This window comes from Rattus rattus, chromosome 17 (assembly GCF_011064425.1).
Source record: "Rattus rattus isolate New Zealand chromosome 17, Rrattus_CSIRO_v1, whole genome shotgun sequence".
In the NCBI taxonomy this organism is placed as follows: domain Eukaryota; kingdom Metazoa; phylum Chordata; class Mammalia; order Rodentia; family Muridae; genus Rattus; species Rattus rattus.
Window position 1 is genome coordinate 34,992,763 of NC_046170.1, and position 18,453 is coordinate 35,011,215.

Here is an 18,453-nt window from a genome sequence, read left to right on the forward strand (position 1 = left end):
TCTTCTTCTTCTTCTTCTTCTTCTTCTTCTTCTTCTTCTTCTTCTTCTTCTTCTCCTCCTCTCCTCTTCTTCTTCTTCTCCTCCTCCTCCTCCTCCTCCTCCTCCTCCCTCCTCCTCCTCCTCCTCCTCCCTCCTCTTCTTCTTCTTGTTCTTCTTCTTGTAAAGAGTCATTTGCTGTTGAATTGGTGGACTGGGTGCTGAATCTTCAATTTTTTTTTTTGGTTAATCCAAATGGATATAATTTCAATTTAGTTCACTGTCTAAATCAACAGTGGAAAAATCTCCTTTGAGCATCTATCAGGTGAGCATAGGGACAGCTAGTATATTTAATTTAGGCCAAATCAGGGCATCGTTCTGTAACTAGGTACGGACCGGGGACAAAATAGTGCAAGGAAGCTTGAGTCAAATGAGAGGCACCTGGGAGGAGATGGCCAATATGTGTCATGTGTTTGGGAAGGAAGTTTCCTACCCTGACTCGTGGATCTATCAATTTGTGACTGTCACTGGGTCTTCGGACAAGTTCCATTCAATCTCTGAATTTATGTGGGCGTGAGGGCAGCGTGAGGGTTGGAAGGTGATGTTGATGAGGCTATCTGCCAGCACCTGGCAGAAAATCACCTCCCAATGAATGCTATTCATCGTGCCTACTGGGATGCTCATTACTGGCTGGAACGCACTGGAGACCAGAGCTGTTTGTTCTCTTTGATCGTGGTGGGACCTCACTGCTTCATGATAAAGCCCATTTGGTTGTATGATTAGCCATGGTGACCTTCTTTCGTTGTGGGCCACTGATCAGAGAGCACTAAACACTTCGCCGTATGACCAGGTGGAACATTCTGGATTTGGAGGTCAATTCGTCCACTGACAAGATTGCTCCTGGGTAGTAAGCAGGGACACAGCACCCCTTGGAACAGATTATTTTTGTCTTAAAATCCAGAGATTAAAAGGATTCACTGTGGGAACAGCTATGTCCCAAGCACCAAGACCTTTGGAGATGAACTCCAGAAGGCAGCGTTGCGTATATCTGATAGAAGTCTTATAAACTCTCTTGCAGGGTTGTTACTAAGAGGGGGAAGGGTAGTCAGATGCTTGCCACTACCACAGCTTCGGGACTCATTGGCCATTCCACTCAGCATAGTCTATCCACGACCACTGATTTCACATTTGGAAAGTGTATTCTATGCCTACGAGACCCCAGATGAGTCACAATGAGGATCTGAAGAAGCACCTGTCTTTCCTCTTTGCCTAACCTTTTCATCGCAGCTCAGCAGTTCCAATCCATCTCTGCAGTCACAGCCCACTTCTCAAGAACTGCCTGCCTTCCCTGCCCTGAAGGCTCCAGGCCTAATCTAGCTTGCATGGTGCGTTCCTTTTCCCGAATCTATTTTTTTTTCTTTTTGCATAAATTGATTAATTCAGCATTTGCTGTGTGATGTCCTGGTGTGGATATGTCCGTAATAAAGCAATCTTCAAACATCTTCTGCTCTTTCAAGTCTTTGAATGTGGATATGCCATGATACCGTGCGTATTTTTAAATGCATTGTTACACCTACTTTAAGAAAGGGATCTACTCTTCCTTTTAAATAAGCATGCATATTAAAGCGGAGTCGCCCGAATGCTAAATTAATTATGTAACCCGTGTTCTTATCAGAACATGGGTATTCTATCACAGCACGAGGCAATGCATCACAGATATCAATATGTGGTTGATTTTTTTTAAAACATGTTTTGTTTATCAGAAACCTCTGTACCTTTTTCTTGGAAGGACTCAATATCCATTTGTATTCTGTGCTGACAGCTACAAATTGGTGGCCAGCAGTTATCAAATAAATGTTGATGGAAGGCAGCTACTTAACAGCTTCATCCCACCAGAGGATTTTGGAAGGATGGCCCCTTTAAATCTCAGGATCCCAGCAACCAACAGCAGTCCCTTGTCTGTGTTCCAGGTTTCTGAGGTGGAAGGTGGGATGGGATCGCATATCTGAAAAGGAGCTTTCTACGGAGTCTGATAAACCTCTATTAGCAAAATGTTCTCAGTTTAATCTTCCAAACAAGAACCCTGGGCAGTTTTACAAGCATAGTAACAACCGATGGCACAGTTGAACTCTGGCCACTCGAAAATGTTTGACTAGAACCCAGATGCCATTGTGGTATGATTAAAACTTCTACTAGGCTTCCCACAAACTCTCAGTCCTGGGCCATCAGTGCGGGATCCTGGTGGCACTGGCATCGCTTTGGATTGAAGGTGCCACCTCCCCAGCTTCTGCTGCCGAATGACTGTGAGCAACCTGACAAATTGTTCTGGAGGAGATACACACACACACACACACACACACACACACACACACACACACACACACACATCTGGGAGAATCCATAACTCCAGCCAGAATTCATATGTCAATGGGTTATTATGTTATCACCGTGGATCAGCAAAGCAATGTTGACAAACTGCAAGTCATATCTTCAGATATTACACCAGTGTTGTTAACACTGTTTCTTTTTTGCATCTCTCTCATCTTCTCTGAATTATGGATGCCCCGCAAAGTGGCGTGAAAGTCATTTGATGGTGATTGAAGTGCTCACAGGAAAAAAAAAAACAACACCAAAACCCACAAAACCTTTCTTATCAGTTTAAAAATGTTTTATCTTCTGTCAGTGGCACAAGCTTGTTTACTAATGAGATCTCGCTAATGTGGTCCTGTCTCGGGCCCATGGTATGTGGAATTTTGAAAAGGCGATGAGCCCGAAATGGGAACTTGTTATTAAACTGTCGCCACATCCGATGGTATAAAGATGTCACTCAAAGGCTGCCATTGGAACAGCTGAAAAGAAAATTCTCCAAAAAGCCCACGAGGTAGTGGGCACGGGACCAACAAGATATTGTCAGCACGTAATTGTGTGTCTGAAAAGAAGATAAAGCGAGAGAGCGCCAATGGCTACGAGCGTGGCACAGTCAGGGAGGATTTGCCGAAAGCGCACAATTGTTCTTTGGGGTAGCAAAGGTGGCCTTTGTACCCTGTACTGTGTTCTTTTATAAAGCTCTCGGCACTGGCAGTAGAATTTGGGTTGTAAAGTACCCTAAGACCAATAGCAAAGAATTGAAGTGCACATGTGTGGAACGCTGGGCTTTTAAAACCGCTGAAGCGTAGTTACCAAATGTCTGTTTCCACGAAACCAGCCCAACTGCAGTTCGCTTGCAGATCCCAACGAGGGAAAATACATCTCCTCTTGATCCACAAATTAGCTTGATTCTGGATTGGGGTGACTGCAGAATTTCTTCACAAGAGCACCATTTCCACGGTGCAAGCACACAGACCACACCACGTTTAGAAGGCCACAGCGGCAGTGTACCATATTAAAATTGGGAGAGCTCTGGCTTTCACTTTCCCAAGTGGCCTCCCTTGGTCTCGTCTCAGGATTGGCAAGGCTGTGAAAGGCCAGCCTGCTGTGAAATTAGAACCATTGTCTTACATGAGAATCATCTACTGTTCAGGGAGGAGGAAGAAGAGGAGGGGGGAAGGAGGAGAAAGAGGAGGAGGGGGAAGGAGGGGGAAGAGGAAGAAGAAGGATGGATTTGGAGAGGAGCTGACTGAATTCTCTCATCCATCACATAGAAGTCTGTGGCAAGTCACCTGATCACTCTTGGCTTTATTTGTCACCTACAAAATAAAACGAAAATCCAAGAGAAACAGCCCATAGTTTATGCAGAACACCATCTTCCCCTAGACTCAGCAGAACGCTGAGGACAAGCTACTGTGTGGCTTGGGTTACCTGAGAGATAATCTCTATGTTCTTCTTAGCTATTAGAGGCCCTCTGGCTGCTCACCTCCTCCACAGAATGCAGAGGAATCCCATAACTGTCTGACAGGTATTTAGATAAACACGCCTGGTGCTCAGCTAACAGCCGATGAGGAGTAACAGCTCACAAAAGGGAAATCAATTGAGAAAGAAATCAATGAATCCAAAGTAATCTCTGGTTTTTTGGGGTGGGGGGGATAAGCAGGGGGAGTCAAACATGTTGAAGGATTTTCAATTATGCCCCAATCACAAGTCATATGTTTAAATCCTGGGCAGGTGGGACCTATCCAGTGGTCTCAGGTGGCTAGGCATTATCTAGCTTCAAGTCTGCCTTACACACTCCTCCACACCTCTTCCACAGTCAGGCCACGTGGCTACATTTGACCAACACACATCCATGACCACAGATCCCAACACAGTGACAGACTCGCATCAAAGAAAACCCAAGTGGGCTTCTTAGAACTTTGCTAAAATTCTAAGTTCATGGAATCCTGGTTCTCAAAGCACCCCTGGCCCCACGCATTCTACATTTAGGGGAATGTTCTTCCATGGACAGTCTAAACTGATACAACTTAAACCCTGTAGCTCTGCCCCCCCCCAAAATGATTACATTTGAATAGAGACAGAAAACCAACTCCCTCATAAGCAAAGCATCCCTAATGTTTTTCTGAAGGTGACATCTTGTGGTGACCTTTCGGTCCTTGTTTGTGACCACACTCCCTGTCAGCCGACAGCAGGTTGATCCATTGGGTACTGTCCCCCCTCCTCCATTAATGACCACAGGACAGCTGATAAACTGTACTGGTTTTAAATTAGAGCTGTGCTCACTGTGCCTCCCCTCGAACAGAAGACTATTATTTTTAATTATGGCTTGCAAAGCAAAGTGAGCTCTTGCCCTCTTTGTAACATCTCTGGCAATATTCTGTCAGTCGGGATGACCTGGTACTGCATCAGCAGACACACCCCTAGCTATAGCCTCAACTGATACTCGAGAAGAGACCAGAAATGCGCTGCTCACAGAGACTTGCATTTTGAAATGGGCTAGAGGGAAACATGCCTCCCACCTTAGGCCATATCTTGTATTAAACCAGAACAGATATGACATTTAGAGAAGTGTTTTCTGGATGAATTAATAAACACATTAGCGTAGGGACATGTGAGATGGTGTGTGTGTGTGCGTGTGTGTGTGTGCGTGTGCGTGTGTGTGTGTGTGTGTGTTTAAACACCTCAACAGTGTTGTTAACCCATCCCACCCCCTAAGAGCACCCTGAGCAAAGAACACAGAAAAGATCTGGCCCCAGTCTCACTTGGGCCATCCACTTGATGGGCCATAATCAAGAGTTGTTGATTTCTTTTGGACAGAATGTTCTAGAAAGCTCTCGGTGTCAAATTGTATTGCGCATTGAGAAGTCAAAGGGTTGGATGGATTTGTTCTTGCAGTTAGGGAGCATGGCATCATTTTCTCTGTGCCGAAATGGCGTCTGGCATGATATATTGAAATGTGTCTTCATTTCCCAAGCCTTTTCCTCTATGAGGTGTAAAAAGTCACACCAGCTTTACAAGCAGAGTTTATGGACTTGTTTTTCCACAGCTGTCACACATCATACTTTTGCAGTCCTGGGCTTGGAGTTGAGCCCTTTGCCACGCTGATGTCCAAGTGGAGAAAGACTCACTAATCTCCAGATAGCCAAAAGGGCATTGTCTTGTCACTCATTGATTAAAAAAATAAATTGCTTTTCTTTCTTCTCTGCTTTTCAGCAACAGGGAGCCGCTACCACTGTCTACTGCGCGGTCGCTCCCGAGCTGGAGGGCCTCGGAGGGATGTACTTCAACAACTGCTGCCGCTGCCTACCATCTGAAGAGGCTCAGAATGAAGAGACAGCCAGGGCCCTGTGGGAACTCAGCGAGAGGCTCATCCAGGATCGACTGGGCAGTCCCTCCAGCTAATCAGAGCAACATAATGTCGGGCAAACCTCCACCCATGCTCTGACCCCCATCACAGTCAGCCCCATCATCCTGGGTGCCCTGAAACCTCCAGTGCAGGGCGATGCGAGCAAATAAGAGTGGCCATAATCAATGGGAAAACATAATCCGTGGGAAGCAGGGAATTTCAAGGGACGATGTCCCTTTTCTAGGACAGGGTTAATTGTGGGACTGCTTGCTTTTCTGGTGTTAGCTTGCTTGAAAATGGTTAGCTTGGAGGTTCGCTTTGGAAGCACACATGATTCTCTATCAAACTTAGAATAGCCTAATATACCCTTGACTGCCACCACTGCCACCACTGCCATCACTGCCACCGCTGCCACCCAAGGCCAGCTTTCTCCTGTTAACGGAAGAAAAATGCACATGTTCACGTCTCCATGCTGAGTCCACTCCTGGAGGCCATTGTTTCATACTTCCCAGGTCTGAACAGGCGTGGCAACTTGAGAGCAGCTCGGTACCTTGTCCCAACCGAACCAATGCGACGGTGCCAATCAGAGGGGAGCAGAGTCGGTGTGGGCAGAGCCACTGGGTCCCAGAAGCACCATTCACTGTCCTCCTTGCCAAAGTTACACAAGCAATTCTTTAGCAATTGTAACAAATACATTTTACATTTTGCAAATCATTCCCTAGATACACAGGCGGGCAAGGAAGGAGGCAAGGCGTCCTTAAGATACACGGGTTATGCTTGAGGTGGGAAACAGGGAGGTCCTTCCCTCCATTCTTGACTCCTCAGTTCCAAGAACAATTCCGTTAGTGGCTGTCCCAGCCTCTCAGTCCTCCGGAGTTAGCTTACCCTGGCTCCTCCCATCCTATACTTAATAAACGAACATGCTTGGCTAAGGTTGCCTGAAGTGTGTGTCATTTGTTTGAAGGTTCGTATCAGCGATCTCTGTTTTGTTTTTACGTCTGTTTTCTTTCTCTCTTTTTTATTTTTTATTTTTTAGAAAAGAAATCTAGAGGAAAAATAAAGCGCTTCTTGTAGACGCCAGGAAAAACGCCCTTCTTGATTCTTCTCTGAGTTTGAGTTTAGTTTTTGTGCTTTGTGGGCCGAGTTCTCTCACGGGATAAGCATGCCGGCATCATATTTTCTGTGAGAGAAAGAAAGAAGAGAGAAGTGACTGTGGTGTTTTAATTATGTTAATTTCCAACTCGAAGACATTATATCTGCTCCTCCACGGATGGTTCCTGGAATTGTCAGTTGCTTGAGAACACCCACTCTCTCCACTTACACCATGGTCTCCAGGCAAGGGGACATGGAGACAACTTTATGTACACTAGTATGCCCCCATGTCCTGCGTACCAGGCCTTTTATGTATTCATTGCCCCACATGAGAATCCTCAAAGCTGCATTCTGAAACGCAAAGTTTAAGGTCAGCAAGATACTGACTGAAGAGTCCTCCGTGACACGGCAGAGACTTTTTCATTAAACACAAAGAAGGTGAGGGTGGAGGTTTTCATACGCCACACTGTTCCTCCTCCTCCTCCTCCTCCTCCTCCTCCTCCTCCTCCTCCTCCTCCTCCTCCTCCTCCTCCTCCTCCTCCTCCTCCTGAGCTTCAGGTCAGCCAATAACACAGATCTCTGGGCCTCTCTGCCTCTAGGTAGGTCCTATGAAATGCCACTGCTTTCCAGCTCCTCACAGCCATCTAAGTCAACCTAGAGGACAGGAAACTCCACATTTAACTCACAGAACTACAAGGCATAGTACAGATCTGTAGCCGTTAAGCCTTCAAATCTCAGGACTATTTGTTACGCAGCAAAAGCTAGCTGACAGTTCTCATTTCACTGAGTAATAAACATTTCCCTCGTCGTTCTCCCTTAATTAGAACCCCAGATGCCTTGCCCATCCTCTGTTCTAGCACTTTCTCCCTTTCTTGTAGAACATCCTCTAGACTATTCAATTTAGACAAGGGGTGAGTTACTCACAAAGGAAAACTAACCTTCTACCTAAGGCTGAAGTGTGACTGTCCTTCTAGAGCCCATGACTGGTATAAGCGTTACCAATGACTTTCATACCTGCCACTGACCCAGCAATATTGGCTTCTGTTCTACCCAAATAGCTTCCTCCCCTAACTCTGTTCCAGTTATAATTAAGTCTGTTCCCAGCCTGGACTTAGGTGTGGGTGGACTTGATGTCCGACATCCTAACGAAGCCAATAGAATACATCCACAGGAAGCATGAACCATCTCCTCCTCGGTCATTTTTTGCCATGTTCCTCTCTGTCCCTGTCTCTTTAAGTCCAAAAAGGCATCTGGTTTCCATATCCGTGCCCGAGCGAGGCTTTGCTGCCACTTATCAATCGGAAAGCAACTGGGGCAATGGTCGCAGCCTGCGGCTTGTGGCTTTGCTCTTTTAGAATGAGGAGATGGGCAGTTTCATCTCAAACCTCAATGAAGAGGAGGCCGGATTGCTTTGTCAAGGTCAGTGCTAGATCAGAAGGTCTCAAATTGCAAAGTGCCTGCCAATTCCCACCGCCAATACTCACCACTGTTAGACATTTATGTTAAAAAACAAAAACACACAAAAAACCCAACCCTAAAAAAAAAATCCCAACCCTAAAAAAACAAAACCTATGTACCATGTACATTGACTCTGCCCCTCCTAACATACCCCCATACCCAGTTTGTTACTGAAATCACTTCAGCCAAGGGAACTCTTAGAAAACAAAAGCCTAGCAACACCACTGGACTTGAATTCAGATCATGTCCCCTTGCCATTTTACCTCTACAATCTTTGCATTTGGCTCAAGAATTTGATTTTGTAACCTTTCCCTTCTTTCCCCTGCAAAAAGTCATCTTGGGTTTTGTTTTGTTTTGTTTTGTTGGTTTTTTTTTTTTTTTTTTTTTGCAGTCTTTCCATGATGTTAATAGAAGCTTACTATATCATTTCGATGGGCTGTCCTTATAGGTCCTCGTTTCTACTATGGGCCATTCAGGGAACTTCTATTTTGTATTGTTAAAATCAATGTCTCAGCATCTCTAAACATACAGATTTTCCCTCCTAAGAATTCATATCCCTAGCATCGGTTTACATGGAGTCCAAAAACTCTCACAGTGCTGGTACGTTTCAGTGATAGCACGCTGACCAGGAGCACGTGTGCATGTGTGTCCGTTTGCAGCCTTGTCAACTCTCTGCACTCTTTACTCTTTCAAAGTTACTGCAGCATCATCTTGTCACAAGCTATATCTACATACGCATCCTATTCCCCAGCAGCCAACCTCCTTATTTAAAGTAGAAGCATCTGTCCTTCCTTTTCCCAAGGGTGGGGATCAAATTTTTAATTAGCATGGAAATTCCGAGTGAGTGTACACAGAGAGGATTTGGGTGGGAAAAGAGCAGTCCCACCAGTCAAGGTGTCCCATGGTTCCCAGATTTCCAAAGAACATCTTGCTCCTCTTCCTTTCCAATCATCAGTGCAGCAAGGCAGCGACCTCATCGGAATCTGGTACGCAGACCAGAATGAGTGCCGCAAATGTCTTTGCTTCCCATCAGCTCCTGGGCTCATAGCCCTAGCTGTGGGTCCCCAGAGGGCCACATCTTGATAGCTGACAAACTGTCTGCATTTATTAAATGTCATTTATGCCACACCAATCAGAGAGATTGTCTGTTTTCTTGCTGTTGTGTTTAATGGGGCCATCTCCCTACTGCATCTTTGAGTAAGGAAGCAAAACTACTTTGAATGCATGAAATATGAATATGCAAATAGCAACCCTGCCACTCATTCTTGGGAGAGAGAGAGAGAGAGAGAGAGAGAGAGAGAGAGAGAGAGAGAGAGAGAGAGAGAGAGCGCCCCTGTCTCTAACCCCAAGAAGTTTCCTGAGAGCTATGTTCTCTGGTTTTGATATGTCTCATTAGATGCTGGGCATCGTGATGGAGTAGACAGATTTTCACTGGGTTTTATTTCCTAAGTGTTTCTGAGTGTGTTTTCCCAACAGCTTTCTTGCAAAGCTGTCGGTGTGTGGGTTCTCCCATTACCAGACATCAATGTGATTCTTCCGTTTCATCAGTAAGGAAGCCATCAACGTGAGGCCATGGCTTCCTATGCGACTTTGTGCTCTGAGTCTGTCTGTCTCTGACCAGATTCCCTGTGCACACAACATTTGGGCATTGTCTTGCCCCTCCTCCACACCACATCTCCTAAACTTTATTTTCTTCTCCTCAAGATCTGAGATCTAGAAATCGTTTCAAAAGAGCTCATTACATCTTAACTTGAGGGGATTAAGGAGATGGCTCAGCAGGTGAGAATGTTTGTGACACAAGCATGAGGTGCTGAGTTCAAATCCCAACCACCTAGACAAAGCAGTTATGAGTAGCCATAAATGCCTATAACCCCAAGTGTTCTTGGCACCCAAGATAGAGGGTTGCTGAGGCTTTCCAGCCACCAGTTTAGGTCAGAGTCATCGATCAGGACACTCAACATTCTCTCCTGGCCTCCCTCTACACTTATGGGACATGTGTGCGTATACCACACATATACGCCCAGTTTCCACACGTGTCGTCAAGAGGATTTGCCTGCATGTGTTTTCTCCTTTAAATCCTTTGAATGAGACTTACGCAATTGGTTCACTTAAGAAGTCCTATTGAAAGAGCATTTATCTTAAAAATGACTGTTGAATCGTTCATCTTCGAAACAACATGCATTTCTGCTTTGATAAGAGAACTCAACTGAATGCTTCGCGTTTCAGTTTGGGGGAAAAAAATCAGGAAAACAAGCACGACCGCACTTGCCTCACAAGGACCAGTTGAAACATCCTGATAGATTTTCTTCTATTTTGGAAATGTATTTTCAAATGTATTTGTGTCTTGCTTCCTCCATAAACTTATAAATTTCAAAATAAATTCATTTTATATCTTTCAGGGCCTTCGTGATCATATATTCAGTAAAGAGATAGATAGATAGATATGTCTTAATGTATGATTTGCTATTGCTGTTGTTACTAGAGTTAAGATCTTTCCCCACCAAGGTTTTGTTTTCGAGACAGATTGGGTAAATGCATTTACATAAGGCTCTTGAGAGAGGTGGTTGCTTTGTTTAAAGTACCAAGGAAGCTGCGATTTCCAAACAATACAGACCACTTTCTGGGTCTGAATAGCTACAGACAAGAGACTTGTCTTGAACTGCCCGCATGGCTGGCTTTTATCTCTGTGTGCAGAGAAGAATGGGGTGTGGGCTCACAGATGGTTTGAATTCAGGTGGACTAATTCTTGATGGGCTTATTTTCCTCAGTTGACCTGCCTGGCTGGCACTTAGCGCAGGAGTCTTGGAAAGGGATGCCGGGAACGTTCCTGGGTGAGGATTACTCCTTCCACCTGGACCCAGGGCAGAGAAGTACAGGAACCCTGTATCAGCGGAATAAAAACTGGCTGAATGCAGAAAACGGAAAGGCGTCAGCTGAAGTTTGGGTCAGCCGGACTGCCGGCCTCTGCCCGGTGCTCGCTGTTCTGCTGTGTAAGAAGCTCTGGGGAGTCTGAAGGCTTTCCTGGCAGCACTGGGATTTGGTTGGGAGTCTGCCTGGATGCTGAGACAGCCCTCCCCTCCTCTCTCCCTCCTTTCAGAGTCTGTTCTGGGGACTTCTACCTGGGCTGGCCTAGATTGGAGGGCCTGTTAAGATGAAGTGTTTGGCTTTTTGGGAGCTTTCATGGCTGCCTTCGGGTTCATTTCCAGAGCCCGGAGAGATCTTCCCCAGATAAGTAGCTGAACCCTTCAGTGGCGTCTCCCTGTTTGCTGTCGAGAATTTTCTAACACAACCACATCTGTGTATAATATGTTCACATTCAACAGTGGCAAGAGAGACGAAGAACTGTTGTTGAGAATAAAATAATAAAACCACAATCATCGTCAGGGATAGGGCAAATCAGGGTGCTGGAGACGGTTAGACTGTAAAGTGCAGGGTACACATGGGCGATGACTGAGTTTGAGCCCCAGAATGCATGTTTTTGAAAGCGAGGCGTTCGTTTGTCATTTGGTACTTGGGAGAAGTGAAGACAGATAGGCAGAATCTCCAGGACTTAATGACCACCTGAGCTGAATCAAGTTGGTAAGCCCCAGGGCAATAAGAGACCTTCTCTCAGAAAAATAACATCGAGCATGATGGAGGAGGACACTGGACATTGCCCTATGGCCTGCAGCCACATGCCCGAACACATGAAAATTTACACACAAAACAGTACCGATACCCTGGCCCAGAAACTCAACTTCTGCGTATAAATCCTTAAACAGGGCCATTCTAGAAGCCTGGGCACTTGATAAGTGGAAAAATCACTGTGGTGTGTGTGTGTGTGTGTGTGTGTGTGTGTGTGTGTGTGTGTGTGTGTGTTTCAGTCCCATCCCCACCCAGGACCACAGGTTTAGAAGAAGAAAACTACAAATTGTCCTGTAACTTCCACACATGAGCCATGGCTGGTACACTGGTACACACACACACACACACACACACACACACACACACACACACATGGTTAAGAAAATAAACAATTCAGTTGTATTCATCCCCAAGATGTTTGAGCCTGGGCCACTGTGTTCTGATACCCAACCATAGACAGGCAGTACCAGCCTCTGCATCCCCAGGCACTGATGGAAATTGGTCTCTTGAAGCAATAGCAATGATAGGGAAACCTGGGCTCCTCAGACGTGTTTGTGTTGGAAGCCCAGCCTATCAAGTACTGGGTGATAATGCCATGGCAGGAATAGGGTTAATTTAGTGATACTTACGAACTGCTGGTAAAAGTGTAAGTTAGGATGTTGTTAGGTATCTGTGCACCTACTTGAACATTTTTTTAAAAAATTATTTGTGTGTGTCTGTGTGATGTGTGCACGTGGAAGCCAGAGGTTGACTTTGAGCCTCTTCCTCCATGATCTTGACTTATTTTTTAGGACAGGCTTTTCACTGTCTGGAGCTCACAGTTTTAGCAAGGTTAGCTCATCAGGGAGCCTCACTAGGGATCCACCTGTCTCCATTCCCCCAGTGCCCGGATTTGCTGTTGGTTGCTGTGGTTCCAAACTCTGCTCCTCACGAACTTCACACTGAGTCATCTCCCCCGCTCTATCCATCCATCTGCACGTAGAGGTGATACAGGGAGGGAAAGACAGAAAGTAGTTCTGTCTGCTGGACAAAAATGGAGCTGATGTTTTTGATTGATTCTTGTACCGAGTTCCCATGTCTGCTGCAGCCTGAGTATCAGCTCTGTTGCTTTCTCAAAGAGCAGGAGTCGCAGAAACAAGAAAACACGTCAGCAGTCATACAACATGCCTGTGTCACTGAGGCTTGCAGCCAGGCTGTGAGCTGACTGGGATGCGAAACTGATTTTCTAGAAAGATCGCTGCGGGCACTGACAGAAATGGTTTTTAAGGTTCATGGGAACCTAGTGGAAGATTTAGGTATGAAAACAAAAGTATATCTGAAAAACAAAATCAGGAGGATAATTATCATTGCGCTAAAAAAAAGTAGCCAAGCAGTTCCTATAATTCCTTTCAGAGCTTTGTGTACAAACAGCACCTCTGTGTGGCTTCAACCAGGGGCTATTGAAAAGGCACTCTCCTCTCTAGAGTCTGACTTTCTACCAAGGTTATATAGCAAAGTGTATTTCTTCAACTCCTCCCCTCTCTTCCTCAGTGCAGTCCCATTAACCTTGAACATTTACAACCAACTTCAGCGAAACCTGCCATGCGCATGTATGATGCTCGCCCCTCCCGACACTGTGTTATGATCGCCTGCTCAATTTGTGTTAAATGAGAAGCCCAAACCTCGAGTTCTTTTCCCCATCTCCTCTCTACACCTGGGAAGTTTTTAAACAACAGAGCTGGGAAAGCAAGAAGATACTTGTCAAGACAGCTGTACTCATCAGCAAACCTTGGATAAGGTCATTAGATGTGAAAATTATTGACAGGAGCTAGGGAGAAAGATGAGTGGCTGAAGTGCCACTGGGCAAGCCTGGGACCCTGAGTGCAGGTCACACAAAAGCCTGGTGTGGTGACAGAGGTCTGTAGCCCCAGAACAGGAAGAACAGAAGCAAGAGGACCCTCTGGGCTCAGTGAACAGCTAGTCTAAGATGAATTAGCAACAGTGGGGTCACCGAGAGACCCTCTTTCAGAAAGTAAGGCAGTGGCAGTTGTGGGTGAATTCGCCTGCTCATAAACATGCTCACACCCACAGAAGAAGTCCAGCAATGTTGATAGACTTTTTTGAGTGAGGAGAAATTCGGAGTGGAATAGCAGCATCCTTCTCAGAATCGGATGACAGAATTTCTTTGGGCTTAGAACATTTCCAGAGTTGTTTAAATTCTACTGGAGGTGAATAGAATTAAAACGTGCACTGTCTACAGTGAAAATATGAAGAGTTGTGGCAAGTTCCAAAGTAATCGGGCCTGTATACCAGCATTCCTCCATGACGGCATGTACCCCATACCTAGTTGCAAGATGTAGAGACAGCAAGCTGGGATCAAGCTAGAAACTTCCTGTGTGTGCTGCTTGGGGTGACAAGACATCAGTCATTTCACCCAGCTGTGAACTCTAGGAACCATAAAACGAACCTGCTAGGCAAGATGTGCTCACCTGTGCAGTGGTGGCACAGGGGGAGTGGAGGTAACCAACCCCTCTCTGATTTCCCTCCACAGGAGCTCATGCCTGGTACTGTAAAGCCTGTTTAACAGCCCATGCCTGTGGAGTTCCAAAACCTAAGTAAGAAATTCACTACTGTTTAACTAAATCTGTTTATATCCCCAGCCAAGCTACTCTCAGCCTTAGTCAGAGAAGCCTCTTTGTGCAGTGAATGGTGGTACCCAAGATGCTTGGAATAAGTGAGAATTGAGAGCTCATTCCCCGAACAAAGCATTTATACTATCCCTTCTAAGGCTCAGGGAACATTACTGAAGAGGAGATTGGAAGTGTATAAGTGCAGGCAGCCCCCATGAAGGGCTGCAAACGCCCTCTTCTAGATTCAGTTCCAACCATTACGATCATGATCTCATAATGCTTCAATTACCGACCTCGAGACCACAGGAGACTGGCCCTTTTAATGCCCAACGCGGAACAGGGAGGGACTCACTTCTTAAGGAATTATTGGCTATTGATAAATTCTGGGAGAGAAAGAACATTGGTTTTGGGTGTATTGATGCTAATCCCACCAGGAGCCTAACTCATGGTTAAACTCCTAGTTAAACTCAGTGGAAACAAATAGACATGAACACGAGCAAGGGATCCCACAGGGAGTAGGAAGGTAGACAGACAAGAGGGAGATGGGAAAAAGTAGTGGGTGACAGTGCAGTATGCTAAGTGCATGTGTGAAATTATCAAAGAAGAAATTTAAAGAAGAAAGGAAGGAAGAAAGGAAGGAAGGAAGGAGGAAGGAAGGAAGGAAGGAAAAATCAAGATAACACCAAGAGTAAAGAAGGCTGTCCTTAACAGACATCATGGTCATGGCAGAAGTCAGATCATTTTCTGTTTACACTTATATCTCCAGATCAGAATTGGCTTTTCTGTCCCCCCTGGCAACAGGTTTTAGCATGGCCACAAAAGAAGCAATAAGTCAGTGGTCAAAGGACGGTCTTGTGGGCGCCCAGCACTCATCTGGAAGGCAGGCATTTTGCAGGGTGTCTCTTTGATGGCCTGTTAAAGAGCTGCCTGACCCTTCTTCTGCAGCGAGAGCTGTCTTTCTATTGTCTGTGGAATTTGCTCTGCGTGTTGAGGGAAGTGCCAGCCCTGGCAGAGAGCAGGGGAGCTATAAAAGTGTCAGAATATTATGAACAGCCCGAAGACTGGGGCCCGTTGTTCTGCGCTGGGCAGTGAGGGAGGGCTAATGGCGTGCGGCATGTAGGCTGTGCAGTGTTACCTCCGTCCATGTGTGGAGAGGGGAGGGAGGATAGGACAGACACAAGCAGGCATCATCCTACAGCTCCAGATGTGGGACAGTTAATCCAACCATTAAGGGCAATGGTAGTCTGCAGAGGGTCTAGGGAAAATCAGCACTAGTATCCCTTGTCTCTACTTCAGAATGAAAGAAACGGGGCTTAATCTTGACAGAGTAGTAGTAAGGTTCCTACATTTGCTCTCTTCTAGAACAACCTGATTTCTGCAACTGGGAATTGACAGTAGTCATGCATAATATTAACTCCATTTTTTTATAGACCTTTTGCATACAACATTAAGCATGCAGCCTCACCATCCAATTAAAAGGGAGTTTTAACCATTTGCAGAATACTGTTCTCAGAAAAACATTATTAAAAACACTACTCCGAATCCTCCATTCTTAAGAGGTGAGCATCAGTCACTCAGGGCATCTGTGAACATTTAGCTAACAATCTTGTAGATACGCAGTAGGCAGTTCCATGTTTGGGGAACTTGTAGGCAAGTTCTCAGTTAGAAATCCAGCCTTCGTTTTGATTTAATTAATTTTCTGGAGTTTTCCCGAAGATGGCATGCAGGAGGTGATGAAGGCAAGAAGTGGAACTGTGTTCTCTGGGATATCCTTCTGGCCTTGACGCCTGTCCTTGGCCTAGTTGAGGTGGGCTTCTCCTATGGGGAATCTCACGAAGAGACAGAAGATACGTGACCTGCAGATAGAGCTCAGAGTGTGCGCTGTTCAGTGCCTGAGCGGCAGGGAGTCAGCCTGGGCTCTCTCTCACCTGGCTTGTGTGGTCTTGAGTCTAGTGAGCGAGACTCTTGACTTGAAGGAATTCTGTGATTCCAAGAAGCCACATTACACGGGGGAATAATCACAGGTCAGATCGGATTCTACAGCTAAGCAGGCTGGGGGATACAATGATCCTTCCTGTGCCTGAATGACCTGGAGATGCCCCCTCTGCCAAGCTCCTTTTAAAGATTGAAAAAAAAAATCAGGTAGCAAGACAGCTTCGTCTATAAAATGCTTGATATGCAAGAATGGAGACGCAAGTCTGATTCCTCAGAGCCCACATAAGAGAAATGGGGAGAGTAGAGAATGTCCGTAATCCCAGGATTGAGGACACAGAAACAGGATCACTGGGACTTTCTGGCTAGATCATCCAGCCAAACTGCAAACTCTAGGCTCATTGTCACAAAAAGTGAAGAGAATAGTGACTGAGAAAGACTTCGAACTTTGACCTTTGGCCTCCATACACATGGGCACGTGTACCCACATATATGCATGCACACACACACACACACACAAGGTAAAAATATCCTTCATGTATATAAAAGTAGTTCTCATAAGTCCACTATGAAGACCATTTTCTGAACCTGAATATTTCTTTCCAAGGCAAACCTCCTAGTCCAGATCTCTAATATTCTATTTCAACTTTCATGAACAACCAGTCTCAGGTGTGGCTCCTTGGGTGCCACGTACCTGGTTTTCTTAAAGGTTTTACTTTAATTTTTTTAAATGTATATGTATACGTGCGTGCCAGTGTAAGTATATGCCGTATACATTGGTGTTATCGGCCTCCAGGAGAGGGCATTAGATCCCTGGAGCTGGACTTGCAGGTGGTCGTGAGCTTTCCTGCATGGATTCTGGGAACCAAATGCGTGTCTCCTAGGAGAGCAGAAGTGCTCTTAGCCATCGAGCCATCTCCCCAGCCCCTGAGCTTGTTCTTTGAGACAGGGTTTCTCACTGGTTTGGGCTCACTAAGCTAGGCTGGCTCTCCAGCAAGCCCCCAGGGATCTACCTATCTCCATTCACCAGCCTCGGGATTACAAGTGTGTACCACCATGCCCGCCCAGCTCTTTTCTGTGAGATCTGAAGATCAAACCTGGGCCCTCTCGTTTGCATGCTAAGCACTTTGCTGGCTGAGCACTCAAATATTGATTTAAAAAAATTCACTGAAAAGCAAATTAAAGTGAGGACTGTCATTTTCTTTTCCAGGCACATTAGCTTTGCCTCTATTGAGAGGGGATGAAGGGAATACCTGGGCATGACAGGAACAGCTAAGGCACTGTGAACACCTCAGTGAACAACCAGGAAGCCAACAGTTCAGATCCGTAGCTTGCCCACTCTTTGCCAATGAGCTCTTCTGGGGCAGGGTACTGACATTTGAAGAGCTAAGCCCTTGTTGGGGCTCTTGGTTTAGCTAGACAAGGTTGAGGAAAGGAGAAAGTCACCACCATATTTTGACCTGGTAAAACTTGGGTAAAACTGGATGAGAGCTCTCTGAACATTGTGTGTGTGTGTGTGTGTGTGTGTGTGTGTGTGTGTGTGTGTGTGTAACTAATTATCAGATATAAACTAGAAAGAAGTTTCATGAAAAACTCAGTTTGAACCATAAAGGAAGTGGACAGGCATAGAAATAAAAGTGACCCACATAATGGATCCAAGAGCTCCTCTGTCCTATCTGTGCCTCACTCAGAGGAGCTGGCATGACAAGGGGGAGGGTCCCCATTGGAAGCGCATAGGCATTTGATAGCCACATAAGTGGTTTTAGACCTACACACATGTAAAATGGAATAAGATCAAGCTACAAACTCTGCATTCATTAGGCATTTGAAGATATGCATCCCACAGCATAGGGGATGGCTAAGTTGACAAAATGCTAGCCTTGCAGACATGAGGACATGTATGAGTCTCAGAACCCATGTTTTCAAAAGGATGGGCATGATGGCATGTGCTTATAATCCCCGCACCAAAGAAATGGAGACGGGGGATCCCTGGAGGGTTCACTGACCAGGCAGCCTAGCATTCGGAGAGAGGTCCAGACGAGTGAG

General features: G+C 45.7%; 1 protein-coding gene across 1 annotated transcript in view; it reads left to right on the plus strand.

The window, feature by feature from the left end:
- Nucleotides 1-6,624, plus strand: part of Wwox (WW domain containing oxidoreductase) — a 914,000-nt gene extending 907,376 nt beyond the window's left edge. The window contains exon 9 of the mRNA XM_032888027.1: nucleotides 5,560-6,624. Within this exon, the coding sequence (XP_032743918.1) occupies nucleotides 5,560-5,748 (189 nt within the window). The 3' untranslated portion in view covers nucleotides 5,749-6,624. The remainder of the gene's footprint in view (nucleotides 1-5,559) is intronic.
- The last annotated feature ends 11,829 nt before the right edge of the window (nucleotides 6,625-18,453 follow it).